The sequence below is a fragment of the Pelodiscus sinensis genome, unplaced genomic scaffold, assembly GCF_049634645.1.
Source record: "Pelodiscus sinensis isolate JC-2024 unplaced genomic scaffold, ASM4963464v1 ctg80, whole genome shotgun sequence".
In the NCBI taxonomy this organism is placed as follows: Eukaryota; Metazoa; Chordata; order Testudines; family Trionychidae; genus Pelodiscus; species Pelodiscus sinensis.
The window spans coordinates 516,518-540,976 of NW_027465901.1; the positions used below are offsets into that span (position 1 = coordinate 516,518).

General features: G+C 70.4%; 3 protein-coding genes across 6 annotated transcripts in view; 2 read left to right on the forward strand and 1 right to left on the reverse strand.

The window, feature by feature from the left end:
- The window catches only part of NRBP1 (nuclear receptor binding protein 1), a 78,163-nt gene extending 74,107 nt beyond the window's left edge, over positions 1-4,056 (forward strand). Inside the window, exons 13-18 of one of the 2 annotated variants that reach the window (XM_075916280.1) lie at positions 1,924-1,974; positions 2,082-2,217; positions 2,300-2,353; positions 2,737-2,800; positions 2,878-2,933; positions 3,144-4,056. In XM_075916280.1, the coding sequence (XP_075772395.1) occupies positions 1,924-1,974; positions 2,082-2,217; positions 2,300-2,353; positions 2,737-2,800; positions 2,878-2,933; positions 3,144-3,242 (460 nt within the window). In that variant the 3' untranslated portion in view covers positions 3,243-4,056. The remainder of the gene's footprint in view (positions 1-1,923; positions 1,975-2,081; positions 2,218-2,299; positions 2,354-2,736; positions 2,801-2,877; positions 2,934-3,143) is intronic. The other variant, XM_075916281.1, reaches the window with a different exon arrangement.
- A 69-nt stretch (positions 4,057-4,125) lies between these two features.
- KRTCAP3 (keratinocyte associated protein 3) lies at positions 4,126-9,090 on the forward strand. Of its 3 annotated transcripts, XM_075916282.1 has the most exons (7): positions 4,126-4,279; positions 4,703-4,887; positions 5,317-5,376; positions 6,655-6,855; positions 6,925-7,059; positions 7,662-7,768; positions 8,330-9,090. In XM_075916282.1, the coding sequence occupies exons 1-6, from the start codon at positions 4,258-4,260 to the stop codon at positions 7,758-7,760; spliced, it is 702 nt and encodes a 233-aa protein (XP_075772397.1). In that variant the 5' UTR covers positions 4,126-4,257; the 3' UTR covers positions 7,761-7,768; positions 8,330-9,090. The 3 variants fall into 3 exon arrangements, with proteins under 3 accessions (XP_075772397.1, XP_075772399.1, XP_075772398.1); XM_075916284.1 differs by lacking the exon at positions 6,925-7,059; XM_075916283.1 differs by lacking the exon at positions 5,317-5,376.
- Positions 9,091-10,122: 1,032 nt separating this feature from the next.
- The window catches only part of LOC142824392 (intraflagellar transport protein 172 homolog), a 43,459-nt gene continuing 29,122 nt past the window's right edge, over positions 10,123-24,459 (reverse strand). Inside the window, exons 7-10 of the mRNA XM_075916263.1 lie at positions 16,472-16,570; positions 14,597-14,750; positions 13,998-14,089; positions 10,123-10,247 (exon numbers count right to left, since the gene is read on the reverse strand). Coding sequence (XP_075772378.1) covers positions 10,158-10,247; positions 13,998-14,089; positions 14,597-14,750; positions 16,472-16,570 — 435 coding nt within the window. The 3' untranslated portion in view covers positions 10,123-10,157. The remainder of the gene's footprint in view (positions 10,248-13,997; positions 14,090-14,596; positions 14,751-16,471; positions 16,571-24,459) is intronic.

The following is a 24,459-nucleotide window of genomic DNA, read 5'->3' on the forward strand; positions in this document are numbered from 1 at the left end:
CCACCCGCACTGGGTGGGTTAGGGGACATGTCCTTGAACCTAAATGGAATTTGCTCAGTGGAAGGTTTAGCTCTTGGGCCTCATTCGTTGCTCTTTGAGAATGTGCACAGGTCCAGCTAGACAGAGCACTCCAGGATCTGTGCGCCAAGAGGGGTTTGTCAGGTGCTGAGGTGCCTTCTGAGGAAGGAGGAACCTTTGTGGAAGGGCTGGTCCCCACCTTCATCAAACTGGCGCTGAGCTGCTATAAGGGGCTGTAAGATGTTGGAAGGTCATGTCAGCTGGAATCTGTGTGCTGGTGAGTCAGTCACCCTGACGTGTCTGAGTTACTGTGACATGGTGTCTGCTCAGCACAGGGACATGCGCACACTGTACTCAGAACCTCTGTAGGAGTTAAATCGGAGTTGGCACATAGTCACTTATACAGGCAAAGCACTGAGCAGACCTGTGGCACCTAGAAGGCTAACCGATTGATTTGGGCCTAAGCTCTGGTGGGTAAAAGCCACTTTGTCAGATGCACAGGTGACACAGGACTCACTGGTTTTGTAGATACCCACTGCCAGGCATTCTAGGAACTTCTAGTTTGGCTTTGTATAGGGCTCAAAGGGGCAGCTGTCAGTCTGTAAGAGCTGTGTGGCAGTATTGTGGCAACAGGGTGGAGTGACACAAACCTAACAGGATACAATGATAGCAGACTACAGCCGGTTCAGGAACCAGTAGGACAAAAGTGGGGTGCAGTTTTAAGTAGCACACAGGAGCATGGCTGGGAGACCTGGACTCTGGGCAGTTTGGTCAAACCAAAGTCTAGTCAGCTTTCTATCTGCCTTCCAATTTATCCAATTCAGACTTCCTTAACTTGCTGGCAAGAATTATTGCGGGAGACCGTATCCAAAGCAGATCCGATAGATCACACGACTATTCAGCATTGTCACAGTTGATAATAGTCAATAACATCTTGCTTCTGGGTTTGCACCAATCTCTGGCTCTTGGGGACCATGGTGAGGCCTGTCTGGGGGGTAAATTATCCCACATCCACCTCCCTGGTGTTCTCTCCCCTGTGTTCTTATGCACCTTCAGTAGGCAGATGCAGCTGGGTTGGTTCCCAGGTAGGTCCTTCAGTTACACAGATCTCCCTTTACATAGGGCGACCAGACATCCCGTTGTTAAAGGGACAGCCCTGTATCGAAGCCCTGCTGCCGGTGCCCTGACTCTTTTCTTAAAAATAGGCAAATTGTCCCATATTTTGTGTCTCCCTTTTTGATCCGTACTGCAGGTCTTGCTGCTTGCCAGCTGCCCTCCCACCAGTGGCGTGTGCCTGTGCCTGCGAGGGTGGTGGCAGGGCGAAGCTGCAGCATGCAGGCTGACTACTCCCTGCTCCAACAGAGCCCTTGTGGGCAGGCTCCCACCTAGCAGGGCCCTGCCCCTGGGGGTGACTTTTTTTAAACCCGCTCAGTCAACTTCATGTTAGTTTGAACGTTTGTACTGCCCAGTTCTGATTGGCAGCCATGGAACTTGCATGAATAGGAGGGATTTGATCAGGTGTCCTGTATTCAGCTCAGGAAATCTGATCTCCCTAGCTTTACAGGGCGGGGACTTGGGCCTCCTCCTGCGCTACCGCATGGCCCTGCTAGGTGTGAGCAATGGAGAGCCGCTGTGCCGCAGAGCGATCCATCCTCTCCTGCCTCCTCTGCTCGCCTCTCCTAGCCAGCAGTGACCCTTGTGTGGGTGCAGCATGCGTCAGGCCTCGTGCACTACTCGTATGCGCGCAGCTCTGGAAGAGCTCCTTGGAGGGCCCTGTTTTGCACAGGGAGAGGCTCTGCCTCTTGGCTGTCATGAGGAGAGAAGCTGCAAGCAGAGAATGGTCAGGCAAGGCCCTACCAGGCAGAGTTTGACTTGGCTCATGGCCTCATTGCCCTTCTTTTTCAGCTTCTCCCAGTCCCCGGCGCTGGAGCTGGACAAGTTCCTGGAGGATGTGAGGTAAGCGCTCACCCCCCTTCTCAGCTGTGAGATTCCCCGGCCTGCAGCTGGCCTGGGGCAGGCCCTGGATGCTGCCTTGGCTCACCCTCTGCTGCTGCTTCTTGCAGGAATGGCATCTACCCGCTCACGGCTTTTGGGATGCCGCGGCCCCAGCAGCCCCAGCAGGAGGTGGTGAAATCTCCCATTGTCCCTCCATCAGTAAAGACCCCGACACCAGAACCAGCTGAGGTGGAGACCCGCAAGGTGGGTGGGAGATGCTGCTGCTCTCCCCAGTGCGGCACCAGGCACTGACAGCTGGATCATGTGGTCTCTGCTTCCTTTTCAGGCAGTGCTGATGCAGTGTAACATTGAGTCGGTGGAGGAGGGGGTCAGGCACCACGTACGTTTGCACACACGTTCTCCCTGCACAGGGCCTCAGGGCTGTTCAGAGGGTATCGGCTACCCCTTGGCCACAGTAGGGGCGACCAGTGTCGTGCCAGTGACTTGCTCAGCACTGCTGCCCCTGCATGTCTCTGGTAGGCGGTGGCCAAAGCCATGTCAGGCCAAGTTTGGCAGCCCGCGGGGGAGAGCGCTGCCCTTTCCTGGCTGGGGACGCTGAGCGTGTTGTATTGGGCCTGCTCACTGTTTGGGATCCTTGTGGGGCCAGGCACTGCTGGCAGCTGGAGAGCAGGATAAGGGAGTAAAGGGCACAGGCCACCAGGGCCGTGTAGGGAGGGGCTCCCCTGCTTGTGGCTCCGTCTCATGCCCATCTTTCTCCTGCAGCTGACACTGCTGCTGAAACTGGAAGACAAACTGAATAGACACTTGAGCTGTGACTTGCTGCCCAGTAAGTACCTGCCCCCCTTCCCCTGGGGCAAGGGCCTCCTGCCCCCTCCCTCCACTCATTCTGCCTTTGTATTGCAGATGAAAATATGCAGGAGCTGGCAGCAGAACTGGTCCAGCTTGGATTCATCAGCGAGGTGAGCACCTGCCCCACTGTCATGCTGGTGGCCGTCCCCCCCCCCCCCCCATGCCTGTGCTTATGGGGTGCCCTTCCCCTGAGTGCACAGGCCAGTTTCTTGTCCTGCCTGCCCTATCCCGACTGGGCCCCTGTCCTTCCTTCCACCCTGGAGGCGTGGGCTTGGGCAGTGAGCCTGACTTGGCTCTTCACTGTGTTCCACTCCCCTCAGGCCGACCAGCCCAGACTCACCTGTTTACTTGAAGAGGCGTTCACCAAGTTCTGCTTTGCCCGGAATGGAGCCCTGACGGCGGTGACCGTGTCGTCCTAGCAGCCCCTGCGTGCCGGCTGGCCTTGCTTAGTTGCCCATGACCCTTTTCTGAGTCTGTCCATCTGTGTAGGGCACCAGCAAGCCCCTAGATGCTGCGCTTGGAAGCTCACCCTGCATGTGCCGTCGCCAGGCCCAGGGCCAGTCTGCCCTGCCTGCCTATTAAAGGGGATTGGCGAGTCAGTATTATTTCAGCCGTGTTTTGTGGGGATTGTGGGGGCAGTGTGGCCAGCTGGGCTGCCTGCCCAAGCCGCGGTAACGTGCATGGCGTTTGGTCTGTTGGAACTGTACCGAGTGTGGTGGGTTTTCTTTTGCACAACCTGTTTTTATTTAATGGTAGGAGAGGGGAGCCCCTGTCCCCTCTGTGTGCCACACCTGGCATTTGGCTCTACTCCCCATGGCAGTCCCTTGGGGCTTTTCCTGGCCTGCAGCAGCCCCCTGCTGCTTTGCCCTCTGGCTCTCCAACCCTCGTTTACGTGTGTTGCACGCCAGCTTGGCCTAGCCTATGCTGGAGCCTTGGGCAGGGGGCGGTTGGGAGCAGGGAGTCAGAGCTGCTTTCCCGGACCTGGAGGGCCAGCGTGCTCCTGCTCCTCCTAGGCTAGGCCAGAGGGGCGAAGGGGGGAGCAGTGGGGCCATTGCTACCCACCATTCCTGGCTTGAGGTCTAGGTTCCTGCCCCTTCGCTGCTGGAGGGGGCGTGGGGCTTTGCTCAAACACTCCTCTCCCGGCCCCAGCTCCGGCAGCTGCCTCGGCCCGGCGGAGCCTCCTGTGTCTGGTTTCTCTCATTTCCTATTTTTAATAAACTGTTTTGTAAAGAAGCGACTGTTGCCTCTTTGCCGGGTGCGCGGGGCCCTGGGCTCGGCTCGCGGCGGCTCCGCTGCCTGGGCGGGAGGGGCCGCGGCTCTCCCGGAGCGACCCCGGCGCGGAGCCGCCACTGGCAGCAGCGGGGAGGAGGCGGGGCCGGCTCCTGGGCGGGGCTGGCGGCGGGGGCGGTACCGGCGCGGGCCCGAAGCGGCGGGATGGGCTGCGGCTGCGGGTTCGGTGAGTCCCGGGGCTCCCTTGTGCGTGGGGCCCGTTCGCGCGGGGGCGGGGGGAAGCCTCTAGGAGTCAACCCCCCCCGGCCCCGTTCACGTGGTGCCAGCCCCCCCACACCGCTCGGGTACCCCGCCCCCCAGGCCGCGCGTGACGCCCCATTGCGGGCTCGGGTACCCCGCCCCCCAGGCCGCGCGTGACGCCCCCTTGCGCGCTCGGGTACCCCGCCCCCCAGGCCGCGCGTGACGCCCCATTGCGCGCTCGGGTACCCCGCCCCCCAGGCCGCGCGTGACGCCCCCTTGCGCGCTCGGGTACCCCGCCCCCCAGGCCGCGCGTGTCTCTTCCCCAAGTGGTCACGGGGGTATCCTGCCCTTTCGCTGTGATCTCTCCATTGCCCCCCTTGCCGGGTTCTCATGCCTGCCTCTGTTGCAGACTTGGGGCGCGGGCCCCAGCGCCTCATGCGAACTGGCATCACCCTGATCACCCTGGGTCACTTGAACTTCATCCTGGGCGCCATCGTGCATGGCTCAGTCCTGCGCCATGTGGCCAACCCTGAGCGCACAGTCACCTCTGAGTACACGACCGCCAACATCATCTCTGTTGGCTCTGGGCTGCTGGTGAGTGGGGCTCTACCGGCTGCCCCCCCTCCCCTTGCTTGGCCCCTACGTACCCCTGCTTTGCACCATGGTGCCTGGATGCGCCCTAGAGCCTGCAGGAACAAGGTGGCACATGAGGGCTGCACCTCTGGCCCCCAGTAGCTGCCCCTGAAGCCCATCCCTGGGCAGCTGAGTCCTGGCAGGCCAACACCAGATGCTGGAGAGGGAGTGTGTCCATGGAACTGAGGCAGATGCTGGCAGAAAGCAGGACCATGGCTGGCGTGAGACACGAGCAAGCCTCCCCCTCCCTCGTGTTGCGTGGCTGTGGGTGAGCCAGAGGGAGCCTTGCATGCTATGTCCCAGGGCCCAGCTACTGGGTGTGAGGCAGACGAGGGCCTGCCCTGTGCCACCAGGCCCTGGGGGAGGGACTGACCCGCTGTCTTTCCCTAGAGCATTGCTGCTGGGATTGTGGCCATCTTGGTGTCCCGTAACCTCGACACGTCAGCCCTGGTGAGTGAGCAGCAGGGGCCTGGGGTCAGAGCACGGATGTTGAGTGTCACAGCCTGGGAACGCTGGGGCAGGGCTGAGCTCCTGCAGGAAGCAGCAGTCAGGGCTGAAGCTCAGCGCCTGCAGCAGCAGCCACACCCTGGACCTTGCTCCGCAGTGCCCTGGCTCTGGGCAGGGCCTGCTTTGCAGCATGACTGGCAGCCACGCCCTTGTCTGGCCACACCTGCTAAGGGGACAGCCCTTTCCAGCCTTCCTCCCGTGCCAGGGGCCACCTGCCCCTCCCAGGCCCCTTGTGCTGGGCTCTGCACCCACCCCTGCCTGAGTAAGCCCCGCACACGGCACCTCCCAGCCCTCATCAGCCAAGGGCAGCCCCCACCCTTCACTGCATGCAAGATGCTCTCAGGTTCCAGGCACAGCCCCTCCCCTTGGCAGAATCCTGGCGGGGGTGGGGAGGCAGCCCTCTGCCCCCTGCATGGTCAGGTAGGTGCTTGAGTTGTGCAGCCTGGCTGTACTGCAGCCTTCAGCTCAGTGCAGGAGCCTGGCCTGTCCCCTCCCCAGGTGCAGAGAGGGGGGCTGCGTGCCCACAAGCACAGGGCCCCCAGGGTTTGTGGCTGCTGACAACGGGAGCCACTGACACCGGACAGGGCCGGGTGCAGGCCCTGGGAGGCAGGGACATCTGCTCTGTCCAAGTGAGGGGCCCTGCAACACTGCACCTACTGACGTGCATGTTGTGGGGTGGGTCAAGGGGTGCAGCCGTGAAAGGCCTCTGGCTACGGCTTGGGTGCATAGTTCTGGGGTGGGGGCTGGGCATGAGTGATTTGGGGTGTCCTGGAGGGCGCCAGGGTTGGAGGGGCTCTAGGCTGAGGTGCAGCAGGGGGTACAGGCGCTGGGTTGAGGGGGTGGGCTTTGGGGTTCAGGTGGGTGTGCAGGGCTGAGGGGGGCTCAAGGTAGGGGAGAGGCTTGGGGTGCAGGCTGACTTGGGTGCCCCCCCGTTTGTTGGCTGCGGTAGCTTGGTGCTGGGGGGGGGGGGGGGGGGGCACCTCTGCTGGCTGCAGTTGTGTCAGGGCTTGTTTGGTGAATTACTGCCCCAAGGGCCTGTGTGGCTGCAGCCGCCGAGGGGCAGGGTGACGTTTGCACGCCTGAGCTCGCACCTCAGGGAGCTGCTGCTGCAGTGCAAGCTGGGGTGTGGGGCCAGGGCTGCTCCCACTTCACCCCCCAGGCTGCTGGGCGTGTGGCCACAGGGCTGCCCAGGCCACCTCCCCTCCAGCTCTGTCTCCGTAGCACTGGGCTTTGCTGTGCGTCTCGCTGCTCAACTGCTTGCTCTCAGCGGCCTGCAGCCTGGGCTTGGCCCTGGCCATCTCCCTCACCGTCGCCAGCAGGGGGCATCGCCTCATTCTCGGCTGCAACAGCTCCGCCCTCCCAGCCGACGCCCGGGCTGCCATCGCCACCAACGACTGCCCCTTCGACACCACCCGCCTCTACGTGAGTCCCCGCCCCCCCCCCCCCCCCCCCCCGCTCCTGCCGCCCCCTGACCGGCCGTACCGCTCGCAGGACACGGCGCTGGCGCTCTGGTTCCCCTCCATGGTGATGGCGGCGGGCGAGGCCGCGCTCTCCGGCAGGTGCTGTGTGGTGGCCCTGATTCTGCGCCGCGTCGGGCCCTGGGCGCACAGCTCCAGCTGCCAGCAGGTGGGTTCCCGCCAGCCCTGCCCCCTCAGGGGCTGCCTTCCTGGGCCCTGCCTCGGCCCCCAACCCCGCTGGGAAATGGGCCAGAGGATATGGGGCGCTGGGCGCTGGAAGGGGGTGTCTTGCGGTGCAGGGCCTGTTCCCTCAGGGCCCCCGATGCTCAGCAGGTGCCTTGCTCATCCAGGGCCAACTCTGAAAACATCCCCCCATGGGCGGCAGCAGCCAGGGGCTAGGACTCAGGACCTGGCCTCTCCCAGGCCGGGGGACCCATGGCACAGTGCCAGCCTGGCATTGGCAAGGCCAGGGGGATGCCAGAGACGGGGGGGGCCGAGCCTGCTGGAGACGGACGCTTGCCGGGGTGCGGCGGGGACCCGGCCCAGGGCCGCAGGCCGCGATTCGGAGCATCCGGGAAGGCGCTGCCGGGGCTGCCGGGGGTGCCGGGGTCAGTGGGCTGGCTCGGGGCCAGACCGGCTGGGCAGGGCTCGTGTGTCCTCGTGCACTTGGCAGTGGCTGCTGTGGGGCTGGACCATTGGGCAGAGCCAGCTGCCAGCCCTGGAGGTCCGGTGGCCCCGCTGCCTCGCTCACGCCCCTGCCTGCCTTTCCAGCACGGGGAGGAGCCGGCCCCCAAGGAGCTGGCTGCAGGGGCCCAGCACAAGCAGGAAACGCGCCAGCTGTTGGCTCCACAGGGCGAGGCCCAGGCCTAGGGGCAAAGGTGAGAAGAGTGCGGGGGCTGGCCCGGGCGGGCGGGCGCATGGCACAGGGGGGGAGGGCGGCTGTCGGGCTGATCGGCCCCTGCCGCTTCCAGCCGTATGACGGGATCTGCCCCTCCCCGCGCCGGCAGGGCCCTTCCCGGCCTGGCGGGCGCATGGCAGAGGGGGGAGGGCGGCTGTCGGGCTGCTCGGCCCCTGCCGCTTCCAGCCGTATGACGAGATCTGCCCCTCCCCGCCTGGCAGGGCCCTTCCCGGCCTGGCGGGCGCATGGCAGAGGGGGGAGGGCGGCTGTCGGGCTGCTCGGCCCCTGCCGCTTCCAGCCGTATGACGAGATCTGCCCCTCCCCGCCTGGCAGGGCCCTTCCCGGCCTGGCGGGCGCATGGCAGGGGGGGGAGGGCGGCTGTCGGGCTGCTCGGCCCCTTCCCAGCCTGGCGGGCGCATGGCAGAGGGGGGAGGGCGGCTGTCGGGCTGCTCGGCCCCTGCCGCTTCCAGCCTTATGACGGGATCTGCCCCCCCCGCCCGGCAGGGCCCCGCAGCCCCCACAACCAGTGTCTTCGTTGCAGGAGCCGTGGGCCACGTCAGCCAGAGGGCAAGCGCCAGTCCAGCTGCTGCTGCCCCGTGGGGGGGGCATCAGGAGGGAGGGGGCAGCTGCCCCACCCTGCTGCCTTTTCCTGGGGGAGCAGGCCCCTTTCTCACCAGTCCTGCTGCTGCCAGCGCTCCGGGTACCTGCCCCCCCCCCACACTGGGCTGAGCCACGTGGCTGTGGGGGGGGGGGCACCAGGGACGCGGGTCGGCAGGGGCCAGAAGGAGCCTCAGAGCCACGGCAGAGCCAGCGACCTGGAGGGAGGTGGGACTGGCCTTCGCCCCGCCCCCTCCGCCTGCCTCCCCTAGGCCCCGCCCCCTCCGCCTGCCTCCCCTAGGCCCCGCCCCCTCTGCCAGCCTCCCCTAGGCCCCGCCCCCTCCGCCTGCCTCCCCTAGGCCCCGGACCCCTCCGCCTGCCTCCCCTAGGCCCCGGACCCCTCCTCCTGCCTCCCCTAGGCCCCGCCCCCTCCGCCTGCCTCCCCTAGGCCCCGCCCCCTCCGCCTGCCTCCCCTAGGCCCCGTACCCCTCCATGGCTCCCCTAGGCCCCGTACCCCTCCGGGGGCCTCCCCTAGGCCTGCCGCCCTCCATGTACCTGCCTGAGGGCCGGTGCCTGCCCTAGGCTCGTTACCCTGTCACGTGGGCAAGGGCTGGCCGTTGTCGGTTCCAGGGCCAGGCTGCGGCTCTGGTACAAGGGGCCTGGGCTGTGCTCTGGCAACACCCCAATAAAGACTTTGTAACCCTCCCTGGTGCGGCCTCTGCCTGCCCAACCCACGGTGAGCAAGTGCCACGTGGGCACAGCCCTTGCCGGCTCAGCACCAGCCCACGGCCCGGGGGGAGGAGGGGCACAAACCATTCGAGAAAGTAGAGTGTAAGGGGGCAGTGTGGGAGGAGAGGCGTGGAGCAGCGACAGGGAAGGGAGGTGGGTGGGGCAGTGTGAGAGGAGGGGCCTGGCAGGGGCAGTGGAGCACGGTAGAAGGGGGCGGAGCCTAGCAGGGAGTGTGGCACAGTAGCGGGTGGGGCCTGGCAGGGAGTGGGGCACGGTAGAAGGGGGAGGAGCCTGGTAGGGGGTGGGGCATGGTGGAAGGGGAGGAGCCTGGCAGGGGGTGGAGCACAGTAGAAGGGGGAGGAGCCTGGCAGGGGGTGGGGCACGGTAGAAGGGGGAGGAGCCTGGCAGGGGCAGTGGGGCACGGTAGAAGGGGGAGGAGCCTGGCAGGGGGTGGGGCTTGGTGGAAGAGGAGGAGCCTGGCACGGGGTGGGGCCTGGCAGGGGTGGGGCACGGTGGAAGGGGGAGGAGCCTGGTGGGGGGTGGGACACGGTAGAAGGGGGAGGAGCCTGTCAGGGGCAGTGGGGCACGGTAGAAGGGGGAGGAGCCTGGCAGGGGGCGGGGCACGGTAGAAGGGGGAGGAGCCTGGCAGGGTGGGGCACGGTGGAAGGGGGAGGAGCCTGGCAGGGGCAGTGGGGCACAGTAGAAGGGGGAGGAGCCTGGCGGGGGTGGGGCACGGTACAAGGGGGAGGAGCCGGGCACTGGAGCCATGCAGGAGGGACGGTTTCTGACTCGCTCGCTCAGTCCTGCCGTTGTGCTGGTGCAGGCAGGTCCCGGGGTCCCCCCGCCCTAGGGGAAGGGGCTTGACACGGGCAGCGCTGCGGCCTCTCCCGCCTGGCTCTGCAGCTGGGTGCTGGCGGCCCCGCTGGACGGTGGGGCCCTGGGGTCTCTGAAGCGGCGCCGGCTGCCCCCAGGGTGCACGGGGCGCGCAGACAGGGCCAGACACGGCTGGAGGGCGCAGCCACCTTTAATGGGCGCGGCCGCGCTCACTGGAAGGAGAAGCCGCTGCTGGGCAGCCCGCCGCACCACTGCCCGATGAACTGGAGCACGTCCTGGCACGTGGGGCTGTGGGACGTCTGCAAGAGAGAGCAGGGTTGTGGCTGACGGCCCACGGCCCTGGCCCCCGCGCATGTGCCCAGCCCGCCCCACCACTGCCCGATGAACTGGAGCACGTCCTGGCACGTGGGGCTGTGGGACGTCTGCAAGAGAGAGCAGGGTTGCGGCTGACGGCCCACGGCCCCGGCCCCCGCGCATGTGCCCAGCCCACCCCACCACTGCCCGATGAACTGGAGCACGTCCTGGCACGTGGGGCTGTGGGACGTCTGCAAGAGAGAGCAGGGTTGCGGCTGACGGCCCACGGCCCCGGCCCCCGCGCATGTGCCCAGCCCACCCCACCACTGCCCGATGAACTGGAGCACGTCCTGGCACGTGGGGCTGTGGGACGTCTGCAAGAGAGAGCAGGGTTGTGGCTGACGGCCCCCGGCCCCCGCCCATGTGCCCAGCCCACCCCACCACTGCCCGATGAACTGGAGCACGTCCTGGCACGTGGGGCTGTGGGACGTCTGCAAGAGAGAGCAGGGTTGTGGCTGACGGCCCCCGGCCCCCGCCCATGTGCCCAGCCCACCCCACCACTGCCCGATGAACTGGAGCACGTCCTGGCACGTGGGGCTGTGGGACGTCTGCAAGAGAGAGCAGGGTTGTGGCTGACGGCCCCCGGCCCCCGCCCATGTGCCCAGCCCACCCCACCACTGCCCGATGAACTGGAGCACGTCCTGGCACGTGGGGCTGTGGGACGTCTGCAAGAGAGAGCAGGGTTGTGGCTGACGGCCCACGGCCCTGGCCCCCGCGCATGTGCCCAGCCCGCCCCACCACTGCCCGATGAACTGGAGCACGTCCTGGCACGTGGGGCTGTGGGACGTCTGCAAGAGAGAGCAGGGTTGCGGCTGACGGCCCACGGCCCCGGCCCCCGCGCATGTGCCCAGCCCACCCCACCACTGCCCGATGAACTGGAGCACGTCCTGGCACGTGGGGCTGTGGGACGTCTGCAAGAGAGAGCAGGGTTGCGGCTGACGGCCCACGGCCCCGGCCCCCGCGCATGTGCCCAGCCCACCCCACCACTGCCCGATGAACTGGAGCACGTCCTGGCACGTGGGGCTGTGGGACGTCTGCAAGAGAGAGCAGGGTTGCGGCTGACGGCCCACGGCCCTGGCCCCCGCGCATGTGCCCAGCCCGCCCCACCACTGCCCGATGAACTGGAGCACGTCCTGGCACGTGGGGCTGTGGGACGTCTGCAAGAGAGAGCAGGGTTGTGGCTGACGGCCCCCGGCCCTGGCCCCCGCGCATGTGCCCAGCCCACCCCACCACTGCCCGATGAACTGGAGCACGTCCTGGCACGTGGGGCTGTGGGACGTCTGCAAGAGAGAGCAGGGTTGTGGCTGACGGCCCCCGGCCCTGGCCCCCGCGCATGTGCCCAGCCCACCCCACCACTGCCCGATGAACTGGAGCACGTCCTGGCACGTGGGGCTGTGGGACGTCTGCAAGAGAGAGCAGGGTTGCGGCTGACGGCCCCCGGCCCCCGCGCATGTGCCCAGCCCACCCCACCACTGCCCGATGAACTGGAGCACGTCCTGGCACGTGGGGCTGTGGGACGTCTGCAAGAGAGAGCAGGGTTGTGGCTGACGGCCCCCGGCCCTGGCCCCCGCGCATGTGCCCAGCCCACCCCACCACTGCCCGATGAACTGGAGCACGTCCTGGCACGTGGGGCTGTGGGACGTCTGCAAGAGAGAGCAGGGTTGTGGCTGACGGCCCCCGGCCCATGGCCCCGGCCCCCACGCATGTGCCCAGCCCGCCCCACCACTGCCCGATGAACTGGAGCACGTCCTGGCACGTGGGGCTGTGGGACGTCTGCAAGAGAGAGCAGGGTTGCGGCTGACGGCCCCCGGCCCCCGGCCCCCGCGCATGTGCCCAGCCCACCCCACCACTGCCCGATGAACTGGAGCACGTCCTGGCACGTGGGGCTGTGGGACGTCTGCAAGAGAGAGCAGGGTTGCGGCTGACGGCCCCCGGCCCCCGCCCATGTGCCCAGCCCACCCCACCACTGCCCGATGAACTGGAGCACGTCCTGGCACGTGGGGCTGTGGGACGTCTGCAAGAGAGAGCAGGGTTGCGGCTGACGGCCCCCGGCCCCCGCGCATGTGCCCAGCCCGCCCCACCACTGCCCGATGAACTGGAGCACGTCCTGGCACGTGGGGCTGTGGGACGTCTGCAAGAGAGAGCAGGGTTGCGGCTGACGGCCCCCGGCCCCCGCCCATGTGCCCAGCCCGCCCCACCACTGCCCGATGAACTGGAGCACGTCCTGGCACGTGGGGCTGTGGGACGTCTGCAAGAGAGAGCAGGGTTGTGGCTGACGGCCCCCGGCCCTGGCCCCCGCGCATGTGCCCAGCCCACCCCACCACTGCCCGATGAACTGGAGCACGTCCTGGCACGTGGGGCTGTGGGACGTCTGCAAGAGAGAGCAGGGTTGTGGCTGACGGCCCCCGGCCCATGGCCCCGGCCCCCACGCATGTGCCCAGCCCGCCCCACCACTGCCCGATGAACTGGAGCACGTCCTGGCACGTGGGGCTGTGGGACGTCTGCAAGAGAGAGCAGGGTTGCGGCTGACGGCCCCCGGCCCCCGGCCCCCGCGCATGTGCCCAGCCCACCCCACCACTGCCCGATGAACTGGAGCACGTCCTGGCACGTGGGGCTGTGGGACGTCTGCAAGAGAGAGCAGGGTTGCGGCTGACGGCCCCCGGCCCCCGCCCATGTGCCCAGCCCACCCCACCACTGCCCGATGAACTGGAGCACGTCCTGGCACGTGGGGCTGTGGGACGTCTGCAAGAGAGAGCAGGGTTGCGGCTGACGGCCCCCGGCCCCCGCGCATGTGCCCAGCCCGCCCCACCACTGCCCGATGAACTGGAGCACGTCCTGGCACGTGGGGCTGTGGGACGTCTGCAAGAGAGAGCAGGGTTGCGGCTGACGGCCCCCGGCCCCCGCCCATGTGCCCAGCCCGCCCCACCACTGCCCGATGAACTGGAGCACGTCCTGGCACGTGGGGCTGTGGGACGTCTGCAAGAGAGAGCAGGGTTGTGGCTGACGGCCCCCGGCCCTGGCCCCCGCGCATGTGCCCAGCCCGCCCCACCACTGCCCGATGAACTGGAGCACGTCCTGGCACGTGGGGCTGTGGGACGTCTGCAAGAGAGAGCAGGGTTGCGGCTGACGGCCCCCGGCCCCCGCGCATGTGCCCAGCCCGCCCCACCACTGCCCGATGAACTGGAGCACGTCCTGGCACGTGGGGCTGTGGGACGTCTGCAAGAGAGAGCAGGGTTGTGGCTGACGGCCCCCGGCCCTGGCCCCCGCGCATGTGCCCAGCCCACCCCACCACTGCCCGATGAACTGGAGCACGTCCTGGCACGTGGGGCTGTGGGACGTCTGCAAGAGAGAGCAGGGTTGTGGCTGACGGCCCACGGCCCCGGCCCCCGCGCATGTGCCCAGCCCACCCCACCACTGCCCGATGAACTGGAGCACGTCCTGGCACGTGGGGCTGTGGGACGTCTGCAAGAGAGAGCAGGGTTGTGGCTGACGGCCCCCGGCCCCGGCCCCCGCGCATGTGCCCAGCCCGCCCAAGAGGCTGGCCACGCCGGCACCTGCGGGACCGTTCCCCGGCGGGGGGCCCAGCCTGTTCCCTGGGGCTCACGGGGGGGAATCCAGCAGGGTCGCACGCCACGGGGGGCCGCAGCTGAGCCCTCTGCCCGCCCCCAGCGCCCCACACGGCCAGGCGGGCCCACCTTGACAGCCATCAGGAACTTGTTCCAGGTGTCCTTGTTGGCTTCCCGCCCAGGCCGCTTGAACTCCACCTTGCTCCGCAGCACGGGGTAGCCTGGCCAGAGAGAGCAGCTGAGGCCAGCCCCAGCCCAGCCCCACCTGCCGGACCCTGCCCCGCGCCCCACAGCCCCGGCCTGAGCCCTCAACCGTGTGGGCTGATCCCTGCCGCTGAACGCCCCTGGTGCCAAGCCCCCGCCCCCCCGCTGTCAACCCTGCCACTCGGCACACTGCCAACCGTGCCCCCCCAATCTGCCCCCCCACCAATCCCCCACTGCTCACCCTGCCCCCCCGCCAATCTGCCCCCCCACGAATCCCCCACTGCTCACCCTGCCCCCCCGGGGCTCACCTCCCCCGCCAATTCCCCACTGCTCACCCTGCCCCCCTGTCAATCTGCCCCCCATCCCCCACTGCTCACCCTGCCCCCCCACCAATCCCCCACTGCTCCCCCCACCGCCAATCTGCCCCCCATTCCCCACTGCTCACCCTGCCCCCCCGCCAATCTGTCCTGCCTGCTGCCCCCAGTCCCATTCCTACCCCCTAGCGCGGCGGGGTGGGGACTCACCAGTGAGCAGGCAGGGAAGGGAGCGCACACCTGTGCCTGCGGCCACCAGCGAGGCCTCGTACGTGTCCCGCTCGTCTCGGGGCAGAACCTGCTCCAGCCGCTGGTCCATGGACATGGTGAGCACCCAGTCGCGGATCTCCTCCCGCGTGGCCTCCTGCGCCACCACAGAGCCCTGCTGACTCCAGGCGCCATGTGGGGCCGGCCTGACCCCCAGTGCCAGAGAGGCACGAACCCCCCCATGCCCGCGCCCTGTTCCCGGGGGATGCGCCCGCGCCCTGTCCCCGGGGGATGCGCCCGCGCCCTGCTCCCGGGGGCTGCGCCCGGGCCCTGTTCCCGGAAGATGCGTCCGGGCCCTGCTCCTGGGGGCTGCGCCCGGGCCCTGTTCCCGGGGGATGCGCCCGCGCCCTGTTCCCGGGGGATGCGCCCGCGCCCTGCTCCCGGGGGCTGCGCCCGGGCCCTGCTCCCGGGGGATGCGCCCGGGCTCTGTTCCGGGGGATGCGCCCGCGCCCTGCTCCCGGGGGATGCGCCCGGGCCCTGCTCCCGGGGGATGCGCCCGCGCCCTGCTCCCGGGGGGATGCGCCCGGGCCCTGCTCCCGGGGGATGCGCCCGGGCTCTGTTCCGGGGGATGCGCCCGCGCCCTGCTCCCGGGGGATGCGCCCGCGCCCTGCTCCCGGGGGGATGCGCCCGCGCCCTGTCCCCGGGGGATGCGCCCGCGCCCTGCTCCCGGGGGATGCGCCCGGGCCCTGTTCCCGGGGGATGCGCCCGCGCCCTGCTCCCGGGGGATGCGCCCGCGCCCTGTCCCCGGGGGATGCGCCCGGGCCCTGTTCCCGGGGGATGCGCCCGCGCCCTGCTCCTGGGGGATGCGCCCGCGCCCTGTCCCCGGGGGATGCGCCCGGGCCCTGCTCCCGGGGGATGCGCCCGGGCCCTGTTCCCGGGGGATGCGCCCGCGCCCTGTTCCCGGGGGATGCGCCCGCGCCCTGCTCCCGGGGGCTGCGCCCGGGCCCTGCTCCCGGGGGATGCGCCCGGGCTCTGTTCCGGGGGATGCGCCCGCGCCCTGCTCCCGGGGGATGCGCCCGGGCCCTGCTCCCGGGGGATGCGCCCGCGCCCTGCTCCCGGGGGGATGCGCCCGGGCCCTGCTCCCGGGGGATGCGCCCGGGCTCTGTTCCGGGGGATGCGCCCGCGCCCTGCTCCCGGGGGATGCGCCCGCGCCCTGCTCCCGGGGGGATGCGCCCGCGCCCTGTCCCCGGGGGATGCGCCCGCGCCCTGCTCCCGGGGGATGCGCCCGCGCCCTGCTCCTGGGGGATGCGCCCGCGCCCTGTCCCCGGGGGATGCGCCCGGGCCCTGCTCCCGGGGGATGCGCCCGCGCCCTGCTCCCGGGGGGATGCGCCCGCGCCCTGCTCCCGGGGGATGCGCCCGCGCCCTGCTCCCGGGGGGATGCGCCCGGGCCCTGCTCCCGGAAGATGCGTCCGGGCCCTGCTCCCGGGGGACGCGCCCGGGCCCTGCTCCCGGGGGCTGCGCCCGGGCCCTGCTCCCGGGGGATGCGCCCGGGCCCTGCTCCTGGGGGATGCGCCCGCGCCCTGCTCCTGGGGGATGCGCCCGCGCCCTGCTCCCGGGGGATGCGCCCGCACCCTGCTCCTGGGGGATGCGCCCGGGCCCTGGTCCCGGGGGCTGCGACCGCGCCCTGCTCCCGGGGGATGCGCCCGGGCCCTGCTCCCGGGGGATGCGCCCTCTCTTCCCTCACCCCCCGTTTCTGAGACCAGTCCTGCTCCTTTGCTCTCTCTGCCCCCTTGCTGGCAGGCTGGTTCCTCGTGTCCCCACACGGCTGCGATCTGCCCCCTCAGCCTCTGTGCAGCTGGGGTGCGGGAAGCTACTCACAGCCACGTGCTGGTGCGCCGGGAGCGGCACCTCGAAGGGGATGTCTGTGTCCTGGAAGTCCACGTGGTCTAGGGCGTCGAGCGTGCCTTCCTCCATGGCCTGGGGGCAGAGGGAGAGCCGTCAGGTGAGGCCCGGCCCTGCAATGGCCCCGACCCAGCCGGGTCCCTGGAGATGGGCTTGTCACGCCACGGCGCACTGCGGCCTCACCGGCTACCGCAGCCCTGAGGCCAGCCTGCTGGGGGAGCCGGCCACGCGAGGGAGCCATCCCTGACTACGACTGGCCACCAGCTGCGCGGCCGTTTCCCGCCAGCTCCCTCATGGAGCTACTGAGCAGCAAGGAGCTGACGTTTACCCACCGGGGTAGGAGACGCCAGGCCCGAGGGCAGCTCTGCCCGTTTACCCGCCGGGGTAGGAGACGCCAGGCCCGAGGGCAGCTCTGCCCGTTTACCCGCCGGGGTAGGGGACGCCAGGCCCGAGGGCGGCTCTGCCCGACGTTTACCCGCCGGGTTAGGGGACGCCAGGCCCGAGGGCGGCTCTGCCTGACGTTTACCCGCCGGGGTAGGGGACGCCAGGCCCGAGGGCGGTTCTGCCCGACGTTTACCCGCCGGGTTAGGGGACGCCAGGCCCGAGGGCGGTTCTGCCCGACGTTTACCCGCCGGGGTAGGAGACGCCAGGCCCGAGGGCGGCTCTGCCCGACGTTTACCCGCCGGGGTAGGGGACGCCAGGCCCGAGGGCGGTTCTGCCCGACGTTTACCCGCCGGGTTAGGGGACGCCAGGCCCGAGGGCGGTTCTGCCCGACGTTTACCCGCCGGGTTAGGGGACGCCAGGCCCGAGGGCGGTTCTGCCCGACGTTTACCCGCCGGGTTAGGGGACGCCAGGCCCGAGGGCGGCTCTGCCCGACGTTTACCCGCCGGGGTAGGGGACGCCAGGCCCGAGGGCGGCTCTGCCCGACGTTTACCCGCCGGGTTAGGGGACGCCAGGCCCGAGGGCGGCTCTGCCCGACGTTTACCCGCCGGGGTAGGGGACGCCAGGCCCGAGGGCGGTTCTGCCCGACGTTTACCCGCCGGGTTAGGGGACGCCAGGCCCGAGGGCGGTTCTGCCCGACGTTTACCCGCCGAGGTAGGGGACGCCAGGCCCGAGGGCGGCTCTGCCCGACGTTTACCCGCCGGGTTAGGGGACGCCAGGCCCGAGGGCGGCTGTGCCCGACGTTTACCCGCCGGGTTAGGGGACGCCAGGCCCGAGGGCGGCTCTGCCCGACGTTTACCCGCCGGGTTAGACGCCAGGCCCGAGGGCGGCTCTGCCCGACGTTTACCCGCCGGGTTAGACGCCAGGCCCGAGGGCGGCTCTGCCCGACGTTTACCCGCCGGGGTAGGGGACGCCAGGCCCGAGGGCGGTTCTGCCTGACGTTTACCCACCGGGGTAGGGGACGCCAGGCCCGAGGGCGGCTCTGCCCGACGTTTACCCGCCGGGGTAGGGGACGCCAGGCCCGAGGGCGGCTCTGCCCGACGTTTACCCGCCGGGTTAGACGCCAGGCCCGAGGGCGGCTCTGCCCGACGTTTACCCGCCGGGTTAGACGCCAGGCCCGAGGGCGGTTCTGCCCGACATTTACCCGCCGGGTTAGACGCCAGGCCCGAGGGCGGCTCTGCCCGACGTTTACCCGCCGGGGTAGGGGACGCCAGGCCCGAGGGCGGCTCTGCCCGACGTTTACCCGCCGGGGTAGGGGACGCCAGGCCCGAGGGCGGTTCTGCCTGACGTTTACCCACCGGGGTAGGGGACGCCAGGCCCGAGGGCGGCTCTGCCCGACGTTTACCCGCCGGGGTAGGGGACGCCAGGCCCGAGGGCGGCTCTGCCCGACGTTTACCCGCCGGGTTAGACGCCAGGCCCGAGGGCGGCTCTGCCCAACGTTTACCCGCCGGGTTAGACGCCAGGCCCGAGGGCGGTTCTGCCTGACGTTTACCCGCCGGGGTAGAGGACGCCAGGCCCGAGGGCGGCTCTGCCCAACGTTTACCCGCCGGGTTAGGGGACGCCAGGCCCGAGGGCGGTTCTGCCTGACGTTTACCCGCCGGGGTAGAGGACGCCAGGCCCGAGGGCGGCTCTGCCCGACGTTTACCCGCCGGGTTAGGGGACGCCAGGCCCGAGGGCGGCTCTGCCCGACGTTTACCCGCCGGGTTAGGGGACGCCAGGCCCGAGGGCGGCTCTGCCCGACGTTTACCCGCCGGGTTAGGGGACGCCAGGCCCGAGGGCGGCTCTGCCTGACGTTTACCCGACGGGGTAGACGCCAGGCCCCAGGGCGGCTCTGCCCAACGTTTACCCGCCGGGTTAGGGGACGCCAGGCCCGAGGGCGGTTCTGCCTGACGTTTACCCGCCGGGTTAGGGGACGCCAGGCCCGAGGGCGGCTCTGCCCGATGTTTACCCGCCGGGTTAGACGCCAGGCCCGAGGGCAGTTCTGCCTGACGTTTACCCGCCGGGTTAGACGCCAGGCCCGAGGGCGGCTCTGCCCGACGTTTACCCGCCGGGGTAGGGGACGCCAGGCCCGAGGGCGGTTCTGCCCGACGTTTACCCGCCGGGGTAGGGGACGCCAGGCCCGAGGGCGGCTCTGCCCGACGTTTACCCGCCGGGGTAGGGGACGCCAGGCCCGAGGGCGGCTCTGCCCGACGTTTACCCGCCGGGGTAGGGGACGCCAGGCCCGAGGGCGGCTCTGCCCGACGTTTACCCGCCGGGTTAGGGGACGCCAGGCCCGAGGGCGGTTCTGCCCGACGTTTACCCGCCGGGTTAGGGGACGCCAGGCCCGAGGGCGGCTCTGCCCGACGTTTACCCGCCGGGTTAGGGGACGCCAGGCCCGAGGGCGGCTCTGCCCGACGTTTACCCGCCGGGTTAGACGCCAGGCCCGAGGGCGGTTCTGCCTGACGTTTACCCGCCGGGTTAGACGCCAGTCCCGAGGGCGGCTGTGCCCGACGTTTACCTGCCGGGGTAGGAGACGCCAGGCCCGAGGGCGGCTCTGCCCTACGTTTACCCGCCGGGTTAGGGGACGCCAGGCCCGAGGGCGGCTCTGCCCGACGTTGACCCGCCGGGGTAGGGGACGCCAGGCCCGAGGGCGGTTCTGCCTGACGTTTACCCGCCGGGTTAGGGGACGCCAGGCCCGAGGGCGGCTCTGCCCGACGCTTACCCGCCGGGGTAGACGCCAGGCCCGAGGGCGGTTCTGCCTGACGTTTACCCGCCGGGGTAGACGCCAGGCCCGAGGGCGGTTCTGCCTGACGTTTACCCGCCGGGGTAGGAGACGCCAGGCCCGAGGGCGGCTCTGCCCGACGCTTACCCGCCGGGGTAGACGCCAGGCCCGAGGGCGGTTCTGCCTGACGTTTACCCGCCGGGTTAGGGGACGCCAGGCCCGAGGGCGGCTCTGCCCGACGTTTACCCGCCGGGGTAGACGCCAGGCCCGAGGGCGGTTCTGCCTGACGTTTACCCGCCGGATTAGGGGACGCCAGGCCCGAGGGCGGTTCTGCCTGACGTTTACCCGCCGGGGTAGGGGACGCCAGGCCCGAGGGCGGCTCTGCCCGACGTTTACCCGCCGGGGTAGACGCCAGGCCCGAGGGCGGTTCTGCCTGACGTTTACCCGCCGGGGTAGGAGACGCCAGGCCCGAGGGCGGCTCTGCCCGACGCTTACCCGCCGGGGTAGGGGACGCCAGGCCCGAGGGCGGTTCTGCCTGACGTTTACCCGCCGGGTTAGGGGACGCCAGGCCCGAGGGCGGCTCTGCCCGATGTTTACCCGCCGGGTTAGACGCCAGGCCCGAGGGCAGTTCTGCCTGACGTTTACCCGCCGGGTTAGACGCCAGGCCCGAGGGCGGCTCTGCCCGACGTTTACCCGCCGGGTTAGACGCCAGGCCCGAGGGCGGCTCTGCCCGACGTTTACCCGCCGGGTTAGGGGACGCCAGGCCCGAGGGCGGCTCTGCCCGACGTTTACCCGCCGGGGTAGGGGACGCCAGGCCCGAGGGCGGCTCTGCCCGACGTTTACCCGCCGGGGTAGGGGACGCCAGGCCCGAGGGCGGCTCTGCCTGACGTTTACCCGCCGGGTTAGGGGACGCCAGGCCCGAGGGCGGCTCTGCCCGACGTTTACCCGCCGGGGTAGGGGACGCCAGGCCCGAGGGCGGCTCTGCCCGACGTTTACCCGCCGGGGTAGGGGACGCCAGGCCCGAGGGCGGCTCTGCCCGACGTTTACCCGCCGGGGTAGGGGACGCAGGCCCGAGGGCGGTTCTGCCCGACGTTTACCCGCCGGGGTAGGAGACGCCAGGCCCGAGGGCGGCTCTGCCTGACGTTTACCCGCCGGGGTAGGGGACGCCAGGCCCGAGGGCGGCTCTGCCCGACGTTTACCCGCCGGGGTAGGGGACGCCAGGCCCGAGGGCGGCTCTGCCCGACGTTTACCCGCCGGGTTAGGGGACGCCAGGCCCGAGGGCGGCTCTGCCCGACGTTTACCCGCCGGGTTAGACGCCAGGCCCGAGGGCGGTTCTGCCTGACGTTTACCCGCCGGGTTAGACGCCAGTCCCGAGGGCGGCTGTGCCCGACGTTTACCCGCCGGGTTAGGGGACGCCAGGCCCGAGGGCGGCTCTGCCCGACGTTTACCCGCCGGGGTAGGAGACGCCAGGCCCGAGGGCGGCTCTGCCCGACGTTTACCCGCCGGGTTAGGGGACGCCAGGCCCGAGGGCGGCTCTGCCCGACGTTGACCCGCCGGGGTAGGGGACGCCAGGCCCGAGGGCGGTTCTGCCTGACGTTTACCCGCCGGGTTAGGGGACGCCAGGCCCGAGGGCGGCTCTGCCCGACGCTTACCCGCCGGGGTAGACGCCAGGCCCGAGGGCGGTTCTGCCTGACGTTTACCCGCCGGGGTAGACGCCAGGCCCGAGGGCGGTTCTGCCTGACGTTTACCCGCCGGGGTAGGAGACGCCAGGCCCGAGGGCGGCTCTGCCCGACGCTTACCCGCCGGGGTAGATGCCAGGCCCGAGGGCGGTTCTGCCTGACGTTTACCCGCCGGGTTAGGGGACGCCAGGCCCGAGGGCGGCTCTGCCCGACGTTTACCCGACGGGGTAGACGCCAGGCCCGAGGGCGGTTCTGCCTGACGTTTACCCGCCGGATTAGGGGACGCCAGGCCCGAGGGCGGTTCTGCCTGACGTTTACCCGCCGGGGTAGGGGACGCCAGGCCCGAGGGCGGCTCTGCCCGACGTTTACCCGCCGGGGTAGGAGACGCCAGGCCCGAGGGCGGCTCTGCCCGACGCTTACCCGCCGGGGTAGGGGACGCCAGGCCCGAGGGCGGCTCTGCCCGACGCTTACCCGCCGGGGTAGGGGACGCCAGGCCCGAGGGCGGCTCTGCCCGACGTTTACCCGCCGGGGTAGGGGACGCCAGGCCCGAGGGCGGCTCTGCCCGACGTTTACCCGCCGGGGTAGGGGACGCCAGGCCCGAGGGCGGCTCTGCCCGACGTTTACCCGCCGGGGTAGGGGACGCCAGGCCCGAGGGCGGCTCTGCCCGACGTTTACCCGCCGGGGTAGGGGACGCCAGGCCCGAGGGCGGCTCTGCCCGACGTTTACCCGCCGGGTTAGGGGACGCCAGGCCCGAGGGCGGCTCTGCCCGACGTTTACCCGCCGGGTTAGGGGACGCCAGGCCCGAGGGCGGCTCTGCCCGACGTTTACCCGCCGGGGTAGGGGACGCCAGGCCCGAGGGCGGCTCTGCCCGACGTTTACCCGCCGGGGTAGGGGACGCCAGGCCCGAGGGCGGCTCTGCCCGACGTTTACCCGCCGGGGTAGGGGACGCCAGGCCCGAGGGCGGCTCTGCCCGACGTTTACCCGCCGGGGTAGGGGACGCCAGGCCCGAGGGCGGCTCTGCCCGACGTTTACCCGCCGGGTTAGGGGACGCCAGGCCCGAGGGCGGCTCTGCCCGACGTTTACCCGCCGGGGTAGGGGACGCCAGGCCCGAGGGCGGCTCTGCCCGACGTTTACCCGCCGGGGTAGGGGACGCCAGGCCCGAGGGCGGCTCTGCCCGACGTTTACCCGCCGGGGTAGGGGACGCCAGGCCCGAGGGCGGCTCTGCCCGACGTTTACCCGCCGGGGTAGGGGACGCCAGGCCCGAGGGCGGCTCTGCCCGACGTTTACCCGCCGGGGTAGGGGACGCCAGGCCCGAGGGCGGCTCTGCCCGACGTTTACCCGCCGGGGTAGGGGACGCCAGGCCCGAGGGCGGCTCTGCCCGACGTTTACCCGCCGGGGTAGGGGACGCCAGGCCCGAGGGCGGCTCTGCCCGACGTTTACCCGCCGGGGTAGGGGACGCCAGGCCCGAGGGCGGCTCTGCCCGACGTTTACCCGCCGGGTTAGGGGACGCCAGGCCCGAGGGCGGCTCTGCCCGACGTTTACCCGCCGGGTTAGGGGACGCCAGGCCCGAGGGCGGCTCTGCCCGACGTTTACCCGCCGGGTTAGGGGACGCCAGGCCCGAGGGCGGCTCTGCCCGACGTTTACCCGCCGGGGTAGGGGACGCCAGGCCCGAGGGCGGCTCTGCCCGACGTTTACCCGCCGGGGTAGGGGACGCCAGGCCCGAGGGCGGCTCTGCCCGACGTTTACCCGCCGGGGTAGGGGACGCCAGGCCCGAGGGCGGCTCTGCCCGACGTTTACCCGCCGGGGTAGGGGACGCCAGGCCCGAGGGCGGTTCTGCCCGACGTTTACCCGCCGGGGTAGGGGACGCCAGGCCCGAGGGCGGTTCTGCCCGACGTTTACCCGCCGGGGTAGGGGACGCCAGGCCCGAGGGCGGCTCTGCCCGACGTTTACCCGCCGGGTTAGGGGACGCCAGGCCCGAGGGCGGCTCTGCCTGACGTTTACCCGCCGGGTTAGGGGACGCCAGGCCCGAGGGCGGCTCTGCCCGACGTTTACCCGCCGGGGTAGGAGACGCCAGGCCCGAGGGCGGCTCTGCCCGACGTTTACCCGCCGGGTTAGGGGACGCCAGGCCCGAGGGCGGTTCTGCCTGACGTTTACCCGCCGTGGTAGGGGACGCCAGGCCCGAGGGCGGCTCTGCCCGACGTTTACCCGCCGGGGTAGGGGACGCCAGGCCCGAGGGCGGCTCTGCCTGACGTTTACCCGCCGGGGTAGGGGACGCCAGGCCCGAGGGCGGTTCTGCCCGACGTTTACCCGCCGGGGTAGGGGACGCCAGGCCCGAGGGCGGCTCTGCCCGACGTTTACCCGCCGGGGTAGGGGACGCCAGGCCCGAGGGCGGCTCTGCCCGACGTTTACCCGCCGGGGTAGACGCCAGGCCCGAGGGCGGTTCTGCCCGACGTTTACCCGCCGGGTTAGACGCCAGGCCCGAGGGCGGCTCTGCCCGACGTTTACCCGCCGGGGTAGGGGACGCCAGGCCCGAGGGCGGTTCTGCCTGACGTTTACCCACCGGGGTAGGGGACGCCAGGCCCGAGGGCGGCTCTGCCCGACGTTTACCCGCCGGGGTAGGGGACGCCAGGCCCGAGGGCGGCTCTGCCCGACGTTTACCCGCCGGGTTAGACGCCAGGCCCGAGGGCGGCTCTGCCCGACGTTTACCCGCCGGGTTAGACGCCAGGCCCGAGGGCGGTTCTGCCCGACATTTACCCGCCGGGTTAGACGCCAGGCCCGAGGGCGGCTCTGCCCGACGTTTACCCGCCGGGGTAGGGGACGCCAGGCCCGAGGGCGGCTCTGCCCGACGTTTACCCGCCGGGGTAGGGGACGCCAGGCCCGAGGGCGGTTCTGCCTGACGTTTACCCACCGGGGTAGGGGACGCCAGGCCCGAGGGCGGCTCTGCCCGACGTTTACCCGCCGGGGTAGGGGACGCCAGGCCCGAGGGCGGCTCTGCCCGACGTTTACCCGCCGGGTTAGACGCCAGGCCCGAGGGCGGCTCTGCCCAACGTTTACCCGCCGGGTTAGACGCCAGGCCCGAGGGCGGTTCTGCCTGACGTTTACCCGCCGGGGTAGAGGACGCCAGGCCCGAGGGCGGCTCTGCC

What these genes read in the sequence shown, in the direction of transcription:
- KRTCAP3 (XM_075916282.1), top strand. Translation starts at nt 4,258, where the DNA reads ATGGGCTGCGGCTGCGGGTTCG. An exon ending in GGGCTGCGGCTGCGGGTTCG is followed by an intron (nt 4,280 to 4,702) that starts GTGAGTCCCGGG and finishes CCTCTGTTGCAG; the next exon opens with ACTTGGGGCGCGGGCCCCAG. An exon ending in ACCTCGACACGTCAGCCCTG is followed by an intron (nt 5,377 to 6,654) that starts GTGAGTGAGCAG and finishes CTGTCTCCGTAG; the next exon opens with CACTGGGCTTTGCTGTGCGT.